The following is a 16685-nucleotide window of genomic DNA, read 5'->3' on the forward strand; positions in this document are numbered from 1 at the left end:
AATGTTGGAGTTGGTATTAGACAGTACCTCTTCATCACCATTATACTGCACACCGTAAATAGAAGACGATCTGTTTTTGATCCGGATTGAAAGGTCATCGGTTTGGCCGATTCGAGCCGGCATACAGGAGACGAGCAACAAGTAGCGATAAGCCGCTTTGGCTAGCTGAAACAGTGACTTCTTTATTACTGCAGCATTAAGAAGGGTAAGGAGGATGTTGCTGGGAGAACTTGCCGCATCATCGTCCTCGTTAATTTTCCAGGTTAGCTTTCCAATAAACGGGGATGCGAAGGGAAGGATACCAATAAACGCCTGCAATTGATTCCGTAAGAAAAGTCATCTTGGGAAGCTGATCTTGAAGGTGGCAAAATCTGCAATGTTCTTACATACTCTCCGTTAGCCATTCCCATTTTTGAGGCCACTACCTAAATTACAGGAAATATCTTATACAGTAACTGTATTAATACGGGCAGTCGTTGAGCGAATCATGGTACATACCAGGATATTGCGTAGACGGGAGCCATGTGTGCTGATTAAAAGCACTAGAAAAGTAATATGAAAAGGTCAAGTGTCAAGCGAGACAGACGATACAGTAGATGTACTCGTATTCGAAAGCCCCTTTAATATTAATTTTCTTCAGGAACTGTCATGATTGGTTTAGCGCGTGCACCTCGGCTGTATGTTGCCGCTTCCGTCAGATATCTCTCGTAATCCGGATTGGCTTTAAAATCGTAGTGCAAATGTGTAAGGACAACGGAATGCCGCTTCTTGATAACATCTGGCAGTGCCCGACAGATTAAGAAGAAGGTATTGAACTCGGTAGCACTATCATCGCAGATCAGCGCCAGATTGGTCCAATTGTACTGCTGCAGCAAGCTCATAACAACGTCCGTCAGGTCTTGCTGCTGGAACGGAGCTAGACGCAAGAGGGTCGGGAAGCGACGTTTGTTCTCGAGTGCGGCGTCGGTACCACCCCTGAAAACGAAGCAAAAAAATTAATAAAGTACAAGAAAAATGCTAGTATATGCATAAATGGTGCGCAAATCTTTGTACGTACAGATACCAGTAAGTAAGGATACATACAGCAATGAGCAGATAAGTAAGCCATACACGATTTGCACTCACGCTGTCATAACCAAGATATTCCACTCTGAAAATCAATTCATTTTAAAATTCATGACATTATTTATCTGCTCTGCGCAAAGAAAAAAATTAAGCATTTATAGAAATGATCAATAAGTAAAGATCGTTTACCAACCTCTAGCAAGGTCTGCAAGATACCCAACCGCTTCGCTGCATGCTGTAATCGGATAAAACTCTTTTATTATTTAAGATCGTCAAATACATAAGAAACCTAACTGAATCTCCATCAAATATTTATTACGGTTGCTCGATACACATATATGTACTTGATTACTTCATATAGCTTCACTCTTCTTTGGTTGAGGTTAGTACTTCATATAACATCTTCGCACACTAACATCTTGTAATTTTTCAAAGTTTCGCCTATTAACAATAAGTAACCTATAACAAAGGAATTTCGCCGTTAAGGTAAAAAATGCCATAACCAGTTTATATCCACAGAATACAGATACTTCGTAGTCCGTACTTGAAGACAAAACTATAAAGTTTAATAATCTTATTTAGCCGTTCTTGGTGGTAGTCACTCACCGGTAGCAAGCAGAACAAAAACATCGTCAGCCGACTGCTTCCAGCGTTGTGCGGTGTAGTATTCCGTCACAAAGGGTAACACATCATTTTGTACATCACCACATGTGCGCGATTGGTTGCGCTGCCAGTCAACGACAGAAAATACCATATTATCATCCATATACCTCTCGTTGACGGTCATCACTGCCAGGTCGATCGGTGCTCCGACATAGTTCAGACTGGACGGCAGTGATGTCCACGACTGTACGGACAACAGAATGACTCTCCGGCTATTGACGCACGAAGCTAGTATCATAAAAATCAAAAAAATTCTGCTGCAGTAGCAGTATTTTCGCTTCTCCATCGCATTACGCGGCTGTGCCGATCATGCAGTTTAAATACTGTGAAATGCACTAGATTCAGGATAAATATTTTATAAACTGTTGCTGCCAGATTGAGCACCGTCACAATATGAAAAAGAATCGCGGTACGCCATGGATATTTGGACTGAATATTCAGGAAGCAAGTCCGAGCAAAGAGCGGTTTGTGGGGAATTCGCCGAGGCATGCATGGGTCATTTCTGTGTTAGAGCAGAAGGACTGCGTAATGGTGAAATCCCATGTGCCACGAGCAACAGCGCTCCGACCGAATCAAAACAAAATATTTACACAGTAAAATTAACTCGTCCGTGACAGTGTCATGCAGCGTCTCAACACGGCGTTTACTGGAAGCTGCGGCGTTATTGCGGCACACCTCACGCAACGGACCACCTAATTACGCTCTCGTTATCCACTTCAAGGCACCTTCGAAAAACTGCTGCGTTGGCAAATTTAATACTTATTGGCACTGCTAGTAAAGTAGACTGTAGATATGTATTGCTCTGGATGCCGTGCTTTCGACAGAAGGGTTTCCTGTAATCCGAATGTAGTTGTACACGAATGTTGTTGCGGAGATTTACGTTGTGGACGTATCACATACGGTATTAACTGCAAGTAATTTTTAATTAACCCGCTCGGTTACACCCACGTAAGCTCTCCATCCGGCGCAGCCCTGCCAAAGCCAGACTGAATATTAAGTCCTCGTCATAATTTATTAACTGTTGGCAGTTGGAGAGTACAACTGGAGAGGTCATTTGAAGGATAACTGAAACGGAAGTATCTGTGAACGCTAACCAGCGTCAAGGTGGGATAACTACCTGTTTATTATCCCATTACAAGGCACAATACCATATAAGCAATATCACATAAGGGAAAGCAACATCCAGTCCAATCTTCACAGAAACATTTCACTGAACCAGCTCAGAGGCCAAGATTCCGCTTAGGCCGGTTTCAGCAACATATGTTGTTTTTCTGTTGTACATGGTTGTGCTGCGACATATCTGATTTTATAAGCTAAAACTTTAAATGATTTGTTGAATGAAACCGGCTTAATTGCTACTCTGATAGATCGTGGGGTGTGTTTGCTTTGGCTAAGTAGTATGTCATAGATACAGAGCGCTGAAAATCGCCTGAAATATAAATTGTTGGAAAACTTTATGGATTTAGATTCAGGCAAACGTTATTCTGGTTTTTTTTTATTTCGCCATCGCCAGTAGGAATTATTTGCAATAAATAGACAAGCCCGTGCGCCAATAAAACATCCATAATGCTTCGCTCCTGCTTTTGATGACCTTTAGTAACATAAAGTTGATGCATCATCTATTACGTTTGTTGACGCTTTGGCAGTCTGCACTGTAATACTTCATCTATCTACACGGCATATTAGCGTAATAAGCGCAAGGATCTTGAGCAAACTGCGCAGTAGCAGCGCAAATTATACGCCAAGATCCGTGACCTGCGGGACCGAGACGTAGAGATTTGTTCGGCCATTTCCTCTTAATTTACGTTGCTAACCACCTTTCGTCAAAAGCAGGAAAGCAACACCTTGTGAAACTTAATTTCTAACGGGAAATGTCTAATAATATCGTCCACCACCCTATAGCAGTAAAGCCACACCACGAAATCGATAATTGTTTTCCGTATACGCGAGTCTAATTAGCTTGTCACATAATTACGAGCGCTTACTACGTCACCAGTAGATGGGAGTGTAGTGTCTAATCATGTATCAAAACGTTAGAGTCGATACAGGACTAATACCATGAAGCAGCGACATTACGTCAGCAAGGCAATGAGGAGATCAATTTGCATAAAACACAACACGGGATATTGTGGTCAAATAAAAGAACATCATAATCTTACCTTGGAGCTTGACACGTTCAGTTGTGCCATAGAAGACACGTTCAGTTGTGCCATAGAACCACCGATCCATGTAGTTTCAGATACAACACGCACAGTAAAGGTTTTTTTCCTATTATGATCATAACCTGGATTTGTCAGTGAGCACCGGAGCAGACTCTAAGTTTTACCGCACCGCCGTTGCATAACCCTACCTTGTGCCTTCCGGTAGGCAGTTATGCGAACCGTCGACAATTATTGACAGTTGAGAAAAAACGGAAAAGCCTAATGGGTCACAAGCCTTTTTCCTGTGATCTCCTTTCGCCCCAGAGCGCCGGTGTATGAGCACCTCGCTGGATTCGCCGGATGATATAAGAAACGGCCATATAACCGGCATTCTCAGTGCATCCACGGCAGTGTGAGAATGGGATGCCAGAGTATGCTGTGTCGAGATTTTGTGGTCTTTTGAAAATCATGTCTGTTCTTTTATAATTTGGTATCGCTGCCGCGTATTTGTTTCCTGCTTGTTCTAAACGCTCGACGCCGGTAGTCGAATCATCTTCTTCCATTTCAACATACCTTGTGAAGGTAAGAAATTGAATTTTAATTATTTACCATAGGTGTTTACGCTTGTGTGTTACTTTGTATCATATGATTATGTATTTCATTGGGAGAGTTTTAAATCCGACTATCCGACGTGTTGCCCTTTGTTCAACGACTCGAGCAAAATCTCCATGAATGATACAAATACGTGCATGAATGATACAAGTACCTCCACTCCTGTTATACTTCCTCCTATTATACTTCCTCGCAGCACGCTAGCTCGCTCCTAAATTAAGCCGTTTGTTTGTAAACCTGTCCTGTACAATACTGTTTAATTAATACAGATTGAACATTAACTTAATAATTAATTATTGGGTAATATGAGTTTACTGTATTAAAAATAACTGCTAATATGCTAAGAAACCGCATAGAAAAGTCGGCAAAACGCAGGTAAGCGGTATGAGACACTACTCGTAATAATCCCTCCAGCAAGAAATCAGTGCGTTCGTCGACCTCACGCACGGCACTAACTTTTACTACATCTCAAGCGCTACATTGAGTTTTTTTCTTGGAAAACCACATACAAAGAAGGTGTCACAAATCATGATGGCACTGATCGATTTTTCTGTAAGACCGACAACATCAAACCAAAAGCGTGGTTAATAAATTGCGGGCTATTTTTAAGCCACATATCGAAGCAGCTAAGCATCACTACAAATCAAAATAATTCGATTTAAATTCTATACTTGTTTGTTGGATAAAAATAAGTACACATTTTCAACAGTCATTACCGCTGCGTCAAATTGACGCCACCTATTCCAGTAAGCAGCCTTATAAACATTTCCCTCAACGGGCGTTACTCGACCGCTTCATGATCTCTTTTGCGACGTAAAACTGCCATAATGTTCTGCAAAATTTACCGCTACCTACGTTACACTTCTCCAACCTTTTTCGTACTTATACGGTTGTATTTATTGGTTAACCATTTTAACCAATTATCCTTGTCCGTTGACCAGATGCTGCGCCCAAGCTTGGTAGTTATCCTGGTCATCGCTTACGTCTACGGACAGGATGACCTTTACAATGACAGCGACACCGGGCTGCGCGATTTCCTGGACGTAGATCCGGCAGTGATGGCGCTGCCGGATATCATCAGTGGACCGGTTGATAAGCGTCACATCTTCTACACCGGAGGATGGGGCGCCGGTGGCAGTACCATGGGATATCCGCGCGGCAAGGACATCAAAGTACAGGCGGCCCGCAAGAGCTCCGACCAACCGGTTCCCGGGGTGTCCGGTGCTGGACAGCCCAGTGCCAGCAAATCCGGCCGAGTTCGCCAGCTGTTCCTCTCCCGCAACTGGGGACCGGGATGAATCGGTTGGTATGAGGGACCAGTGAATAGCAGAGCTGTTGCGTATAATGATGTAGCAGTAATGCGGCTGTTAGTGTACTGTTGTTTCGTAGCGTTATTCAGTGCAACTTTGACCTTTCCCTAGCTTTGCTTCTGTGCACAAAGGTATACAATTGGGCGATTTCAACTTGAAATAAATTACTCGGGCACAAATTCAAAGCACAACAATTAAGTTGAAACTAGGTGTAGCAGCAAAATGACCGACAGAAGCAGTTCACTGTTTTTCGTTGTCACGGCGTCATGACTGATTTTAAGTCCCACTGCACTTCATTGTTACCAACAATCTGTGAATACTTTATTTTAACAGCTCGAAAAACAATAGTGTCAATATTCAAAATGTCGCGCTTACGTCTACTAAGTTTGCTTGTTCGATTCAGAGTACGAGTTACTGCAAAATTAGGTTTACACTCATAGTTACAAATACAGGTCATTCACCGACGGTTACATCTAATCCAGACATTATTATTATTGTATATTGCCGCTACGTTAACGTGCTTGCATGACTTGGAGCACGATACGGAAAAGCAAAACAATAACAGCACGACGATCTTTCTCATGCGCCTGCTAATATTAATAATTCTAAATGTGCAGTCCGCACATTATCCATATGACGTCAGACGTATGTATATTTAACTTCGCACGTAAATCATTTTAACAGTAATCACAAGCGCTGGCACACTAATTCATGGTTAAAATTTAAACATGAAAAAAACAACCAAACTCTCTGTCATCCCTAGAGTTAAAGGGTAATGTACTCAAAACGGCGGTAGTGTTTCCACTGAATTTTATGAAAATTCTTTTTGTGTTCCAGTACACAAAAAGAGTTTCTGTATACATAAAGAAATAGATAATATTTTTATTATATATTTCTGTACATATACAGAAAAATGTTTTTGTCCTTACTCAAACACTGCATTGGTTAGGGCCGTTAGGCGTCGAACACTGCATTGTTAGAGCACACGGCTTCGCATGGCGATTCCGCAACCCACATCACAACTTCTATTCAACAAATTCAAAAATTAACTCCTCTTCGTACACGCACTGCCGCATCGCCTACTTACCAGGGCCCCGTCACCGGCTATAAATTCAGAAAAATTTGATTTTTGCAGGAAGATAGAAACATTGACATAAGCAAAAAAAATTATTTGCAGCTGCTGTGATCAATGGATCAATGTTGGTGTGTGATTGCTAATTCTAACAAAATACGGTATTTAATACAGCACGTTGCATTTAAATAATCACATAATAAAATTTCATTATCTCGTACTGATTTACCGTTTACTCTCATAACGCGCCAATATGAATTTAAGTATTGAGAGCCAATAAAATTAGGTTTGCCAACAAAATGCGGTCATATTGTTGCTGACGTGACAACCGAAAACCTACTACAGCGTAACGCTGATCGTTTGTGATGAACTATGCAGGTTTATTCCCACAGATAATGCACGTGGAACATACTATATGAATTTCAACCTAAGTTACGGTAAATCACATTTCGGTGCCACGCAAACCAAACTAATCATTACCATGCGCTGGAACTATATGCTTATTTTATTTATCGCTATTCTGAGCATCCTTGCGGTTACCTTTACACTACGGCATCCAGGTAAAATAAGCGTTTTTAAATAAAATATATGTATGTATGTAGTATGTACATAAAATATGTTCACATGTACATGTACATTTTATGACATCTGCTTTAGAGCGTTACTGCAGTTAGTCTTTAATTACGTAAAAATAGCTTCTTTTCAGCGGTGATTTACCACTGAATCCATGTTAGACGTAAATCTATTTTACAACAAAGAAAATTTACCTAACCACCGATTACGAAGCGTACATCCAGCGCTTTGTTATAAACTAGCAGTATTTATTCGCAGCATGCATAACATACCGGCATAGGATGATCAGTGGATATATCATACGTCAGTGCATTATTGAACTAATGCAGGATGATAAAGTACTTCGCATCGGAAAACAACCGGAGCGATGCCGAATTCCCGGATCTACAGTTTTCCCGCTGTTCAACGCTTTTGATCAACGATTCTCCCAACAAAGCATGGCATGTTTACGGGAATGTGATTTACACAGGATTATTCGGGAGACGTTTGACCACGCCCTGGAAAGTAACCTTTCCGATGAGGAGTTCGTCAGTGAAGATCAGATGTACGGTGTCATTAGTCGGCGGTGCGGTTATTCCTTCCTAAAATAGTCTCCACCACGAATTTTACCGATTTAATGTGGCAGAATACATTTTGGCTAGAACACTCGGAGCGTCCTGATCAAAAGATCAAGTTCCTCAACGACAAAGTGGCCAACGGGAATAAGTGGATGAAAGCGCTGTTCAAGAGCGGGCCAGTGTTTCGCGCCCTGGATTCACCGCGTACCGCCCTGGACCCACAGTCACAAGAGGATCTTACTAGTATCGTGACGAAGGTCAATACCTCCGAGGGAATGGTGCAATGGGATGGAGACATGTTTGTCATTCGGCCAATGACGCTGTACTGCCTCAATCTGGATACAGTACGATCGACGGAGAAGTTTGGGAATTTCACGGTATGGGCCAGTGGTAAGGCGGGTGATTTGTCGGCAACCGTGAATATTCCGCTGACTAATCTGACAGCGACGACGGTGGAGAAACAGTGGACGTTGTGCCACTGCAAGTGCACTTGTTAAGTACGAGTTATCTACAAGAACCGAAATAGTGGTGTTCTTTCCTTTTGCTTGTCATGCTTGTCACTGGCTTTACAGCGAGCTTATGGCGCCATGCTTCCTTGACAATTATTCTTACACCAGCGCGGAAGAAATTTATGTACATTGGTGTTCTGCAGACTGTAGGCGTCTTATTTCATTGTTGTCAGATGCTGGTTTTTATTGAAGGCAGTAATAATGAGATTTCTTGTCGTTCAAGTTGGTCTTTTGATAACAATACAGTTCCCGTTGCATTAAGTATTAACAATACGCACCCTGTCTGCTGGTGAAAGTAAGAGTGTCTGTTCTATTGAGAGACAGCATACGAAACCTATATTTTTGACATCCGAGCAAGTCCATTTCTTTGAATGGAAAACTAATGAGATTTTTGTCCCTTAAAAAGGATCAAGGGGCAGACAGAACGGCTTACAGGAGTGCGCGGTCCCGTAGCCGGTAGTTACATACTGTGGCATTTATGCAGTTGTCAATTGTGATAGACGAAAACCATCGGTCGAAATTAGTGTGAATTAGGAAGTCCACTGCACCGTGGAGGAAGAAAAACCTTTAACTGTCAGTTCGAACAGGTGGACTGCAGAGCTAGCTGCATTAAGCTGCACTACCCCATATAATTATGTACTCGTACTTGTTATCTTATTGATGCATTCAGTTATAACTGCTATTATTGTTACTAATACGTCCTAGTTCGGAAAAAAAATGATTTCAACTTCATCACCTCCGTATGAGCGTCTCTTGTTTGATGCGCAGCAAATGAGCTATCAGAACACTGTTATCGTTCGCACAGACGTCGACGTTTATCTGCTGGGAAATATTCAGAATATCTCCGGAGACTACGCGTTCATCCACTTTGGATCCAAAAAGGTCAAACCCAGCTGGATCCATACACACAGCGTGTGGCCGTTACATTTCCCTGTGGACGCTTACAAGGATGGGTTACTTATCTACCTGAAGGTATTTGCCGCTCTCCGCGACGAAGATGACGGGCCATATCGGTTTCGCCCTGCAGTTGTGGTCAACGGCGTTGCTACGTGCCGTAACTGCCAAATCTTGTGTATTGAAGCACCGAGTTGCCCAACTGAAAGCGCTTCTTGCACGCCTCGCATGGAGTTGGTGGATAAATGCCAAGTTGCCGTCCAACTTCCGGTCACAGAGCCGCCGCTGCTAAGTCGAGTCGACGGGTTAATGTACAGAAAATTCTTCGTTCCCTTTGACAGAGCGCAACAAGTTTTCAGGGACACCTCCGACAGATCGCGAATCATTAAGCATGTTCGCGACACGATGAAGCGCGATGCGCGGTTGGCCGACTTGTCAGACTGCTGTCGATTTCATCTGCGAATCCAACGAGACGGATGTATGTTCATTGTTATCAGTTTGACAGCAGACCCGGAAGCAGCGCGATGGATGGCTGCAGCACTATCCAAAACGTTGCTAACCCATCTAGCCAGCCGGACCGACTTGACGCACTTCTGCCATACAGACCTTGGCGACAATAAAGAGCTTCCTTACGATGCAGGTGAGACCGTTAGAGATGTGATCACGCTTCCCCGTTCCCAGACTTGCACCCGGTTTTATTCGAGAAAAAAGCGCCCATGTCTTCTTCATCCAAAAGATGTCCTTTGGATGGTTGTTTTTTGAGTTCCAAAAAGCCATAATATAGTTTCGTAGACCATGTATTTTAGACGTGAAAATGTACATAAAAAGGGGCTCCATAAGTATACTGAAACATGCCGTTCTAAAGACGGCGTGTTGTGCTCCGACGATGTCTAAAGCACGTCAAAAAATTGCTTGCCGTAGAACCGGGGCACCCTCTTATCGACGAACTATTGTACAAAATTATCCGGGAGTGGATGAAAATTTTAGATTTATTTAGACATTTACTTAATAGGAAATATTTTGAAATATTAAACAACATTTACAAAATACTGGGGAAAGAGGACATGATTCCACAAGTGTATGTAATACTGCACAGTGTATATCGCATGATATTGTTAGGAGCGTGGCTCTGCTCGATCGTTAGGTTGCTGGCTATAACGGACAGTATCTTGTCCGTTGTACTGTATATTGAATATTCTGCTGTATTCCGTTATATATTCCATTATCTTGTCCGTTGTATATTCCGTTTAAATATATTCCGTTATATACATATTATACATACGTATTATCCGTTAGATATTCTGCTGTTATGCCGATAGCCTAGTGGTGCCATAGAGCGACCGAACAATACTGCTAGTAGCTCGCGAAGCGGTATTGGTTCTTTTGTCCCTCTATGTCTCTCTGTGACAGCAATTACCAGTAACTAAAATCTCTCGTGTAAGGCGCTTTCTGCTTACAGCGGTCAAACGCTTCTGGGCTTTTATTACTGCCGGTCAATGTACGTAATTACGCGGACCACGAACTGAAGGTTCCCAAGCGTAGCGTACTTAATGTTGTGTACTGTTCGTGCTGTCTCCGATATTAAATACCATGTTTCCCTTGTCCTAGATGCACGGACGGATCAGTCGAACGCAGATGTCTTTATTGGTAGTCTGCCGCCACTGCTCTGGAGCGAAATATTTTCTTCCCTGGACCTGCATTCATGTGTAAATTGCAAAGGGTAAAGGTATTGCTGCACAAACTTTTTAAATGAACCATTTCGTGAAGGTGGTTTGTTTGCAAAATATTCCCTTTGTTCAGCTAATCTGGAAAGTTTGCAGCACGCGTTTTAACTGCAGGCTGACAATGGTTTCGAAACCAGAACCGATTATTATCATAAGTACAAAACAAAGAACACAGAAAAAACTCGTACATCGTCCAGATATTTGATTTCGCTGTTTCCAGAGTGTGTGTGTTATGGCATCAACTGCTGAACAGTAGCCGCGCTACCGAGCACATCAGAATCTATTTGGACACGTGCACCAAAGAAACGCAATCCGGCAACTTAAACTGTAACAAAACAGCATATCTCCTGAGTTGCACCGTCCGCTCAACGACAAAAAGCCTTACTATACTGGAACCATTCTTCAACTTCAGCTTGTTAGCTGATTTGTTGGAAATCATGGAAATCAAGTTGCCTGCAATAATCTTCAAAGATTTCACCCTTACCGATGACGGCCACCCATACTACTTCGCTGCAGCAGACCCATTTGACAACAGAAATCTCTACGCGTGGCATGGTGCAACATATTTTTTATGCCTTTACCAAAACAGCTGCCAACGCATCGTGGTCCACAACTGGAAAATAACCAACATTTTTGGCGCCGTTCTGTATCATATATTTTTCCATCGTGCGTTCGGACTTAAGTCTCTACCAGCCCCTGAGGTTCAATGGATGCAGCCTTTCATATCCAAACCCTTGCCCTTCTGGGACGGTGCGCTCGAAATTGATAAACTGCAGATCACGATCCCGACGCTGGTTTTGGATTGCAGCCAAGATCCAGAGAGCATGTGCAGCAAATTCATGTGGGTTTTGGATAGTTATTTCCCACCTGTCTCGGACGATGTTTACGCAAAGGTCAAGAACGTACATACTCGCTGGGTGCAGACGCTGGCTTATCCGCAAGAATGGGAGACTATCCGAGCATTTTTATCAGTGTAGGTTTACCTGGTTGTATAGCACTTGCAACGGCAGAACGAAAATGTCCAATTACCATTGGCAGCACAAACCAAGCTATACGGGCAGTAAGCGCAATTAGCGCATTATCTGATTATGTTTAGGGGAAGTGTGCCGGTACTGGTACATGTACCAAATTCGTGTACAAAACAAATGTACAAAACTCCTTCGGAACGTTTTCTGCGGAAACCCTACGTAGGCGCGGGGATTGATTAGGAATATATGCGGAAAAATTAGAAATGCTTTGATTGCGTCTCTTTACAATTCCAAATGGAATCTGAGAGACAATCGGCAACTGAACAGGCGGAGTCAGGCTAACCTTTACCTTTCCATCATTTCACCTTTAAAGGATAGACAGGCGCAAAAGCTGAGTGCAGACAGAATCATTCTGACGTTCCAGTCAGTGAGAATCTTTCTGATCTTTCAGTTACACGGCGAACTCTATACTGATTTAATATATAGACAGACTATGTCTGTCATATGTTATATTAGGCTTGCCCGTTTCCACCGTGCAGCGCCTACGTTAAAACTTTCTCTTAATCAGCTGACTCTAGTTAAGAAAGGGTTATCGGTTGCTCTTGCAGCGCATTAGCGCACAATACAGGAAATAAAAAGCAATGAACTATTCGAATCTGTTTATTTTCTACCGTGTCATCCAACCCAACTCAATTGAGTCAATTCGCAACCGTAATCTGTACTGCCGTCAGCGCCATGGATTTAAAATCGTGGCCAAGGTTTGATTTGGTAACTTTTTTTTATTTTGATTTGGTCTTTGGGGAGATTACTGCAGGCAGACAATAAGGTGAATTGGCCTTTTACTGATATAATTACTTAAAGGTTACAATTTTTATGATACTGCGCAACAAAGTGTTATGCGAGGAGCGAACTTGAAAAGAAATTAAATAATGAAATATTTTTCAATTAATTTTACAACTTCAACCTTGCACGGCCTGTCACAATTTTTTTAGATAGTCAACCTCAGGTGCGCTTAGAATATGAGACCACCCTAACAGCAAAAGCCATCCGCTAATACATTTGCGCCTCGAGCATAAGAAGAAACAAATTTATCAGCACTAAATATGTAGAATAACGTGTATTTTGTTAACAGGTTTAGCTCATTTCGCGCAGACGGAAACCTGAAATTCTGGAACGATATTGATCTGAGGCTCATGGATGTGTGCAAGCTAAGCAGAATGGCACTGCTTGGCATCGCTGAGATATTCCGGATTTGAAGAAAGGGTATTATTAGGATATTTTTGCTCACTTTCCTCTGATTGCTTTCGATTTATTCTTGCTGGCTCCGATGCTGGTTGCTCGGGAAACACGAGCGTTGGTTGCGTGCACGGGTGATTGCATGGGTTTGGCTGTGTGCACGGCTAAATAATTATAAAAAAATTCTTTCTAAGTCGATTTTTGGATACTAAATTATTGTAAGAACCTGGAGTTACTTAAAAGAATTGTTTTACGTACACCATCGAGAGCTGCTAATCTGTCGACGTCTGCTCGAATTCTCCACTTCCAGCTTCAGTTATTTTTCAACACGGTTTGCTCCTTCCTCCCACTTCCGCGAGGAGTAGTGTGTCGACAGCTTGGAAGATGCGTAACTGCCGAATCTGTCGCCTATTATGCTGCACTTCTTCCTGCAAATAGTAGTCAATCAACATGTTGTCTACTTCTCCCTGGACCTGCATGGTCGACCACCGATTACGAAGCGTACATCCAGCGTTTGTTACGGATAAATTGCAGCAATGCACACACCAGACCTCCGCATTATTCCCTTCCGCAGCATGAGTGTTGATACCTCCGATAACACTTACCGGCATCAAAGGATGGACCATTGGATTTGTACAGCGGATCGCCCGACACGGACTTTTGGACGGTTGATACAGTATGTACAGCGGGGCGGCAGTACCACGAACTTGCTGAATTAATGCAGCATGATAAAGAGTACTTTGCAACGGGACTGAATGTCTCCTTTACGTGGAAACAACCAGAGCGCTTTAAACGCTGTGTTCCATTGGTAAAAGAAGATCTCCAATTTTCTCGCTGTTTACCGCTTTTGACAAACTATTCTCCCACCAAAATATGGCTTATTTACTTGAATGCGATTTACACCAGATTCTTCGGGAGACGTTAGAACACGGGCTAGAAAGAAGATGTAGACTTCGATGAAGATGATGATTTCTCCGAGAGATGAAGAGTTTGTTAGTGACGACCAGGTGCACGGTGTCATCAATCAAGCTTATTGTATGTAAAGGTTACTACTACCTTACTAGTACTCTATGTATCTGAAAGAAGTGAGAATCTTTACTGAAAATTGGACATATCGCAGCCGAACACAAACAACAGCAACTGTAAGAAGCACATCAGGGCGTAGCTAGGAAGACATACAGGCATACAGAGTAGAATCTCGAGATATCGTGTACACTCTGTACGTACGTACACTCATACATCACACAAGCAGTGTGGCTATTCATTCATAAAATCGATTCCACGGAGAACTCTACCGATTTAATATGGCAGAACACATTTTGGTTAGAGTACTTAGAGCGCCCGAGCAAAAGGTCACTCGCCATTAAAGACCTTTAATCGCCATTTAAATAAAGACGCTGGAAAATCGTTTCATTCAAACAACGGAAAAAAGTTTCCCCGGTCAAAGTCAATTCAGAAATGCAGTACCCCATTATCACCTACGAAATGCTGCTTCGCGAATACAGATATTAAACGAAACTGATCAGAGAAACACGAGCAAAATGGCATGTTCATGCTTTAGGCTTATTATGGACGTTTCGGGCAGGAGTAGAGGCGGTTGGTGCGTGGGATTTTTTGTCCACTTTAAGATGTTCCCGTCCTCGCTGTGGTTCATTCCTTTTTCTCGCTTGAGGCGCTGCGTTTCGTTCTCGCTGATCATGATGCACTACTTTCGACGGCTCCGTTTCGGAAAATTGTATGACTCCTGCAGGTGCACACTGGCAACACCCTGGCGACCCACAAAAAACACTCCCACAGACATAAACACCGCCGCCGCTGCATGGATTTTGATTTGTAACATATGGTGCCCCGGTCGTATAGTGACTCGCCAAAATAACACCGTTAGCATAATGAACTAAGGATAGTCCCGTGCCATTGCCGGTAATATGCGTCTGGCTGGCTACCGAATGATGCTGGCCGTCGTTCGTGCTGTTGGAATAACTCTGGTCGCTGTTTTGCATTATACCGGTGGTGCCACTCCCGTACGAATTTGCTGTATTGCTGCCAGTGATGTAAGGATTGGCAGGTAGCGTTGGATCAAACTGCAGATCGCTACTACCGCTGCCACTGAAAGATACCGATGTGCCTGCGACATTATTTTGCGAGATGACCACGGAGTGTTGGTTGCCGTTGGTCAGCGAAGATGACTGCTCAATGGCCAGGTCGACCTGTCCATTAGTTGCTGATCCTTGGCCAAATCCTGCGCCGCTGCCTCCAGTGTCACCTACGTATAAATTGCCGTAATAATTTTGTCAGTTTGTCGCAGTACAAATGTATTAACAAGCGGCTCACTTACTGAATACCCCTGGACAAGGCAAAAGAAAGCAAAAAAGAAACCAAATAACGTTCTTCATTCTTTCTTTAATCAATATGGATCATATAAAGCAATTTAAACTTTACGATGCAGTACATAAGTGGGTACCTTTGACTTCTGCTTATGCCTAAATACAGTAGTAACGATCGATCGGTTGCAAATATTGCGATTTGCCGTATATCGGATTAAAATTTGCGCTGTTGTTTTGTTCTTTGATCTGTTCATAATTATTTAATCTTCAATCCAGTGACCGAGCTCACTATTTGCGGCATACCGGAAATGTATGGAACCCGAACAAAGCACAGCGGCAGTACATTAGCGCATTGTGCATGGTACATTCGGATCGCTTGTTTGCTTACTTGTTATTACTGTTTAAATTAATTTTCTTGATGACAGACAGACAATTTCCGGCCAGGATGACTTACTGTTTTAAACATATGGCCAAAAGGAACACGCAATCGAATTAAATGCACTAGGATGGTTTTACTTGATTACTACAACTGAACTCTAATAATAAGACCATATTTTTACATTATGATGCATTGTTATGGTACATATTATATATTGATATAATCAGCCTGGAAATATCGATAACAGTATAATGCGTTTCGTGCTAAGCAAGTACTTCGTCTGTAATACAGACACTTACTTGGAAGTATCTGATATCAGCACGAATCAGCCGTACCGAGTGGCCGCTTTTTTTGTTTTTGACGTTTTTGTCAATTTGTAGCAAATTTACAAAACAGTGTTTGACAGCTAGAGCTACCTATAGCGGAAAATTAATAGGTTATCGTCATTATGATTAGCGCGGTTACCAATAGCCGCGTTTGCGACTTTGCGGTTGAATTCCACTTCCGGTACAACGAATATGCCGTCAGCAATGGCAAACAGATCAAAGAACGTCAGAAACTGCCAACTGTTTGATTGCAGCCGTCTTCACCAGTTGGCAGTACAGTGACTGAACATATATGACTTCCAAACTATTAGTATGTATAAAAAGCACCAAAC

The 16685-nt window shown here is 42.5% G+C and overlaps 2 protein-coding genes across 2 annotated transcripts; one reads left to right on the plus strand and one right to left on the minus strand.

The window, feature by feature from the left end:
• Positions 1–263: 263 nt before the first annotated feature.
• On the minus strand, positions 264–2436 carry LOC129601653 (guanylate cyclase 2G-like). Its single transcript, XM_055500512.1, has 7 exons — positions 1672–2436; positions 1259–1300; positions 1126–1150; positions 671–975; positions 499–542; positions 391–425; positions 264–312 (listed from the first exon to the last, which is right to left on the minus strand). The coding sequence occupies exons 1-7, from the start codon at positions 2012–2014 to the stop codon at positions 264–266; spliced, it is 843 nt and encodes a 280-aa protein (XP_055356487.1). The 5' UTR covers positions 2015–2436.
• A 1680-nt stretch (positions 2437–4116) lies between these two features.
• Positions 4117–5959, plus strand: LOC129601645 (uncharacterized). Its single transcript, XM_055500505.1, has 2 exons — positions 4117–4451; positions 5423–5959. Exon 2 carries the CDS (start codon positions 5423–5425, stop codon positions 5777–5779), a length of 357 nt encoding a protein of 118 aa, XP_055356480.1. The 5' UTR covers positions 4117–4451; the 3' UTR covers positions 5780–5959.
• Positions 5960–16685: the final 10726 nt, after the last annotated feature.

Source organism: Paramacrobiotus metropolitanus, unplaced genomic scaffold (genome assembly GCF_019649055.1).
Source record: "Paramacrobiotus metropolitanus isolate TYO unplaced genomic scaffold, Prichtersi_v1.0 Parri_scaffold0000260, whole genome shotgun sequence".
Lineage (NCBI taxonomy): Eukaryota > Metazoa > Tardigrada > Eutardigrada > Parachela > Macrobiotidae > Paramacrobiotus > Paramacrobiotus metropolitanus.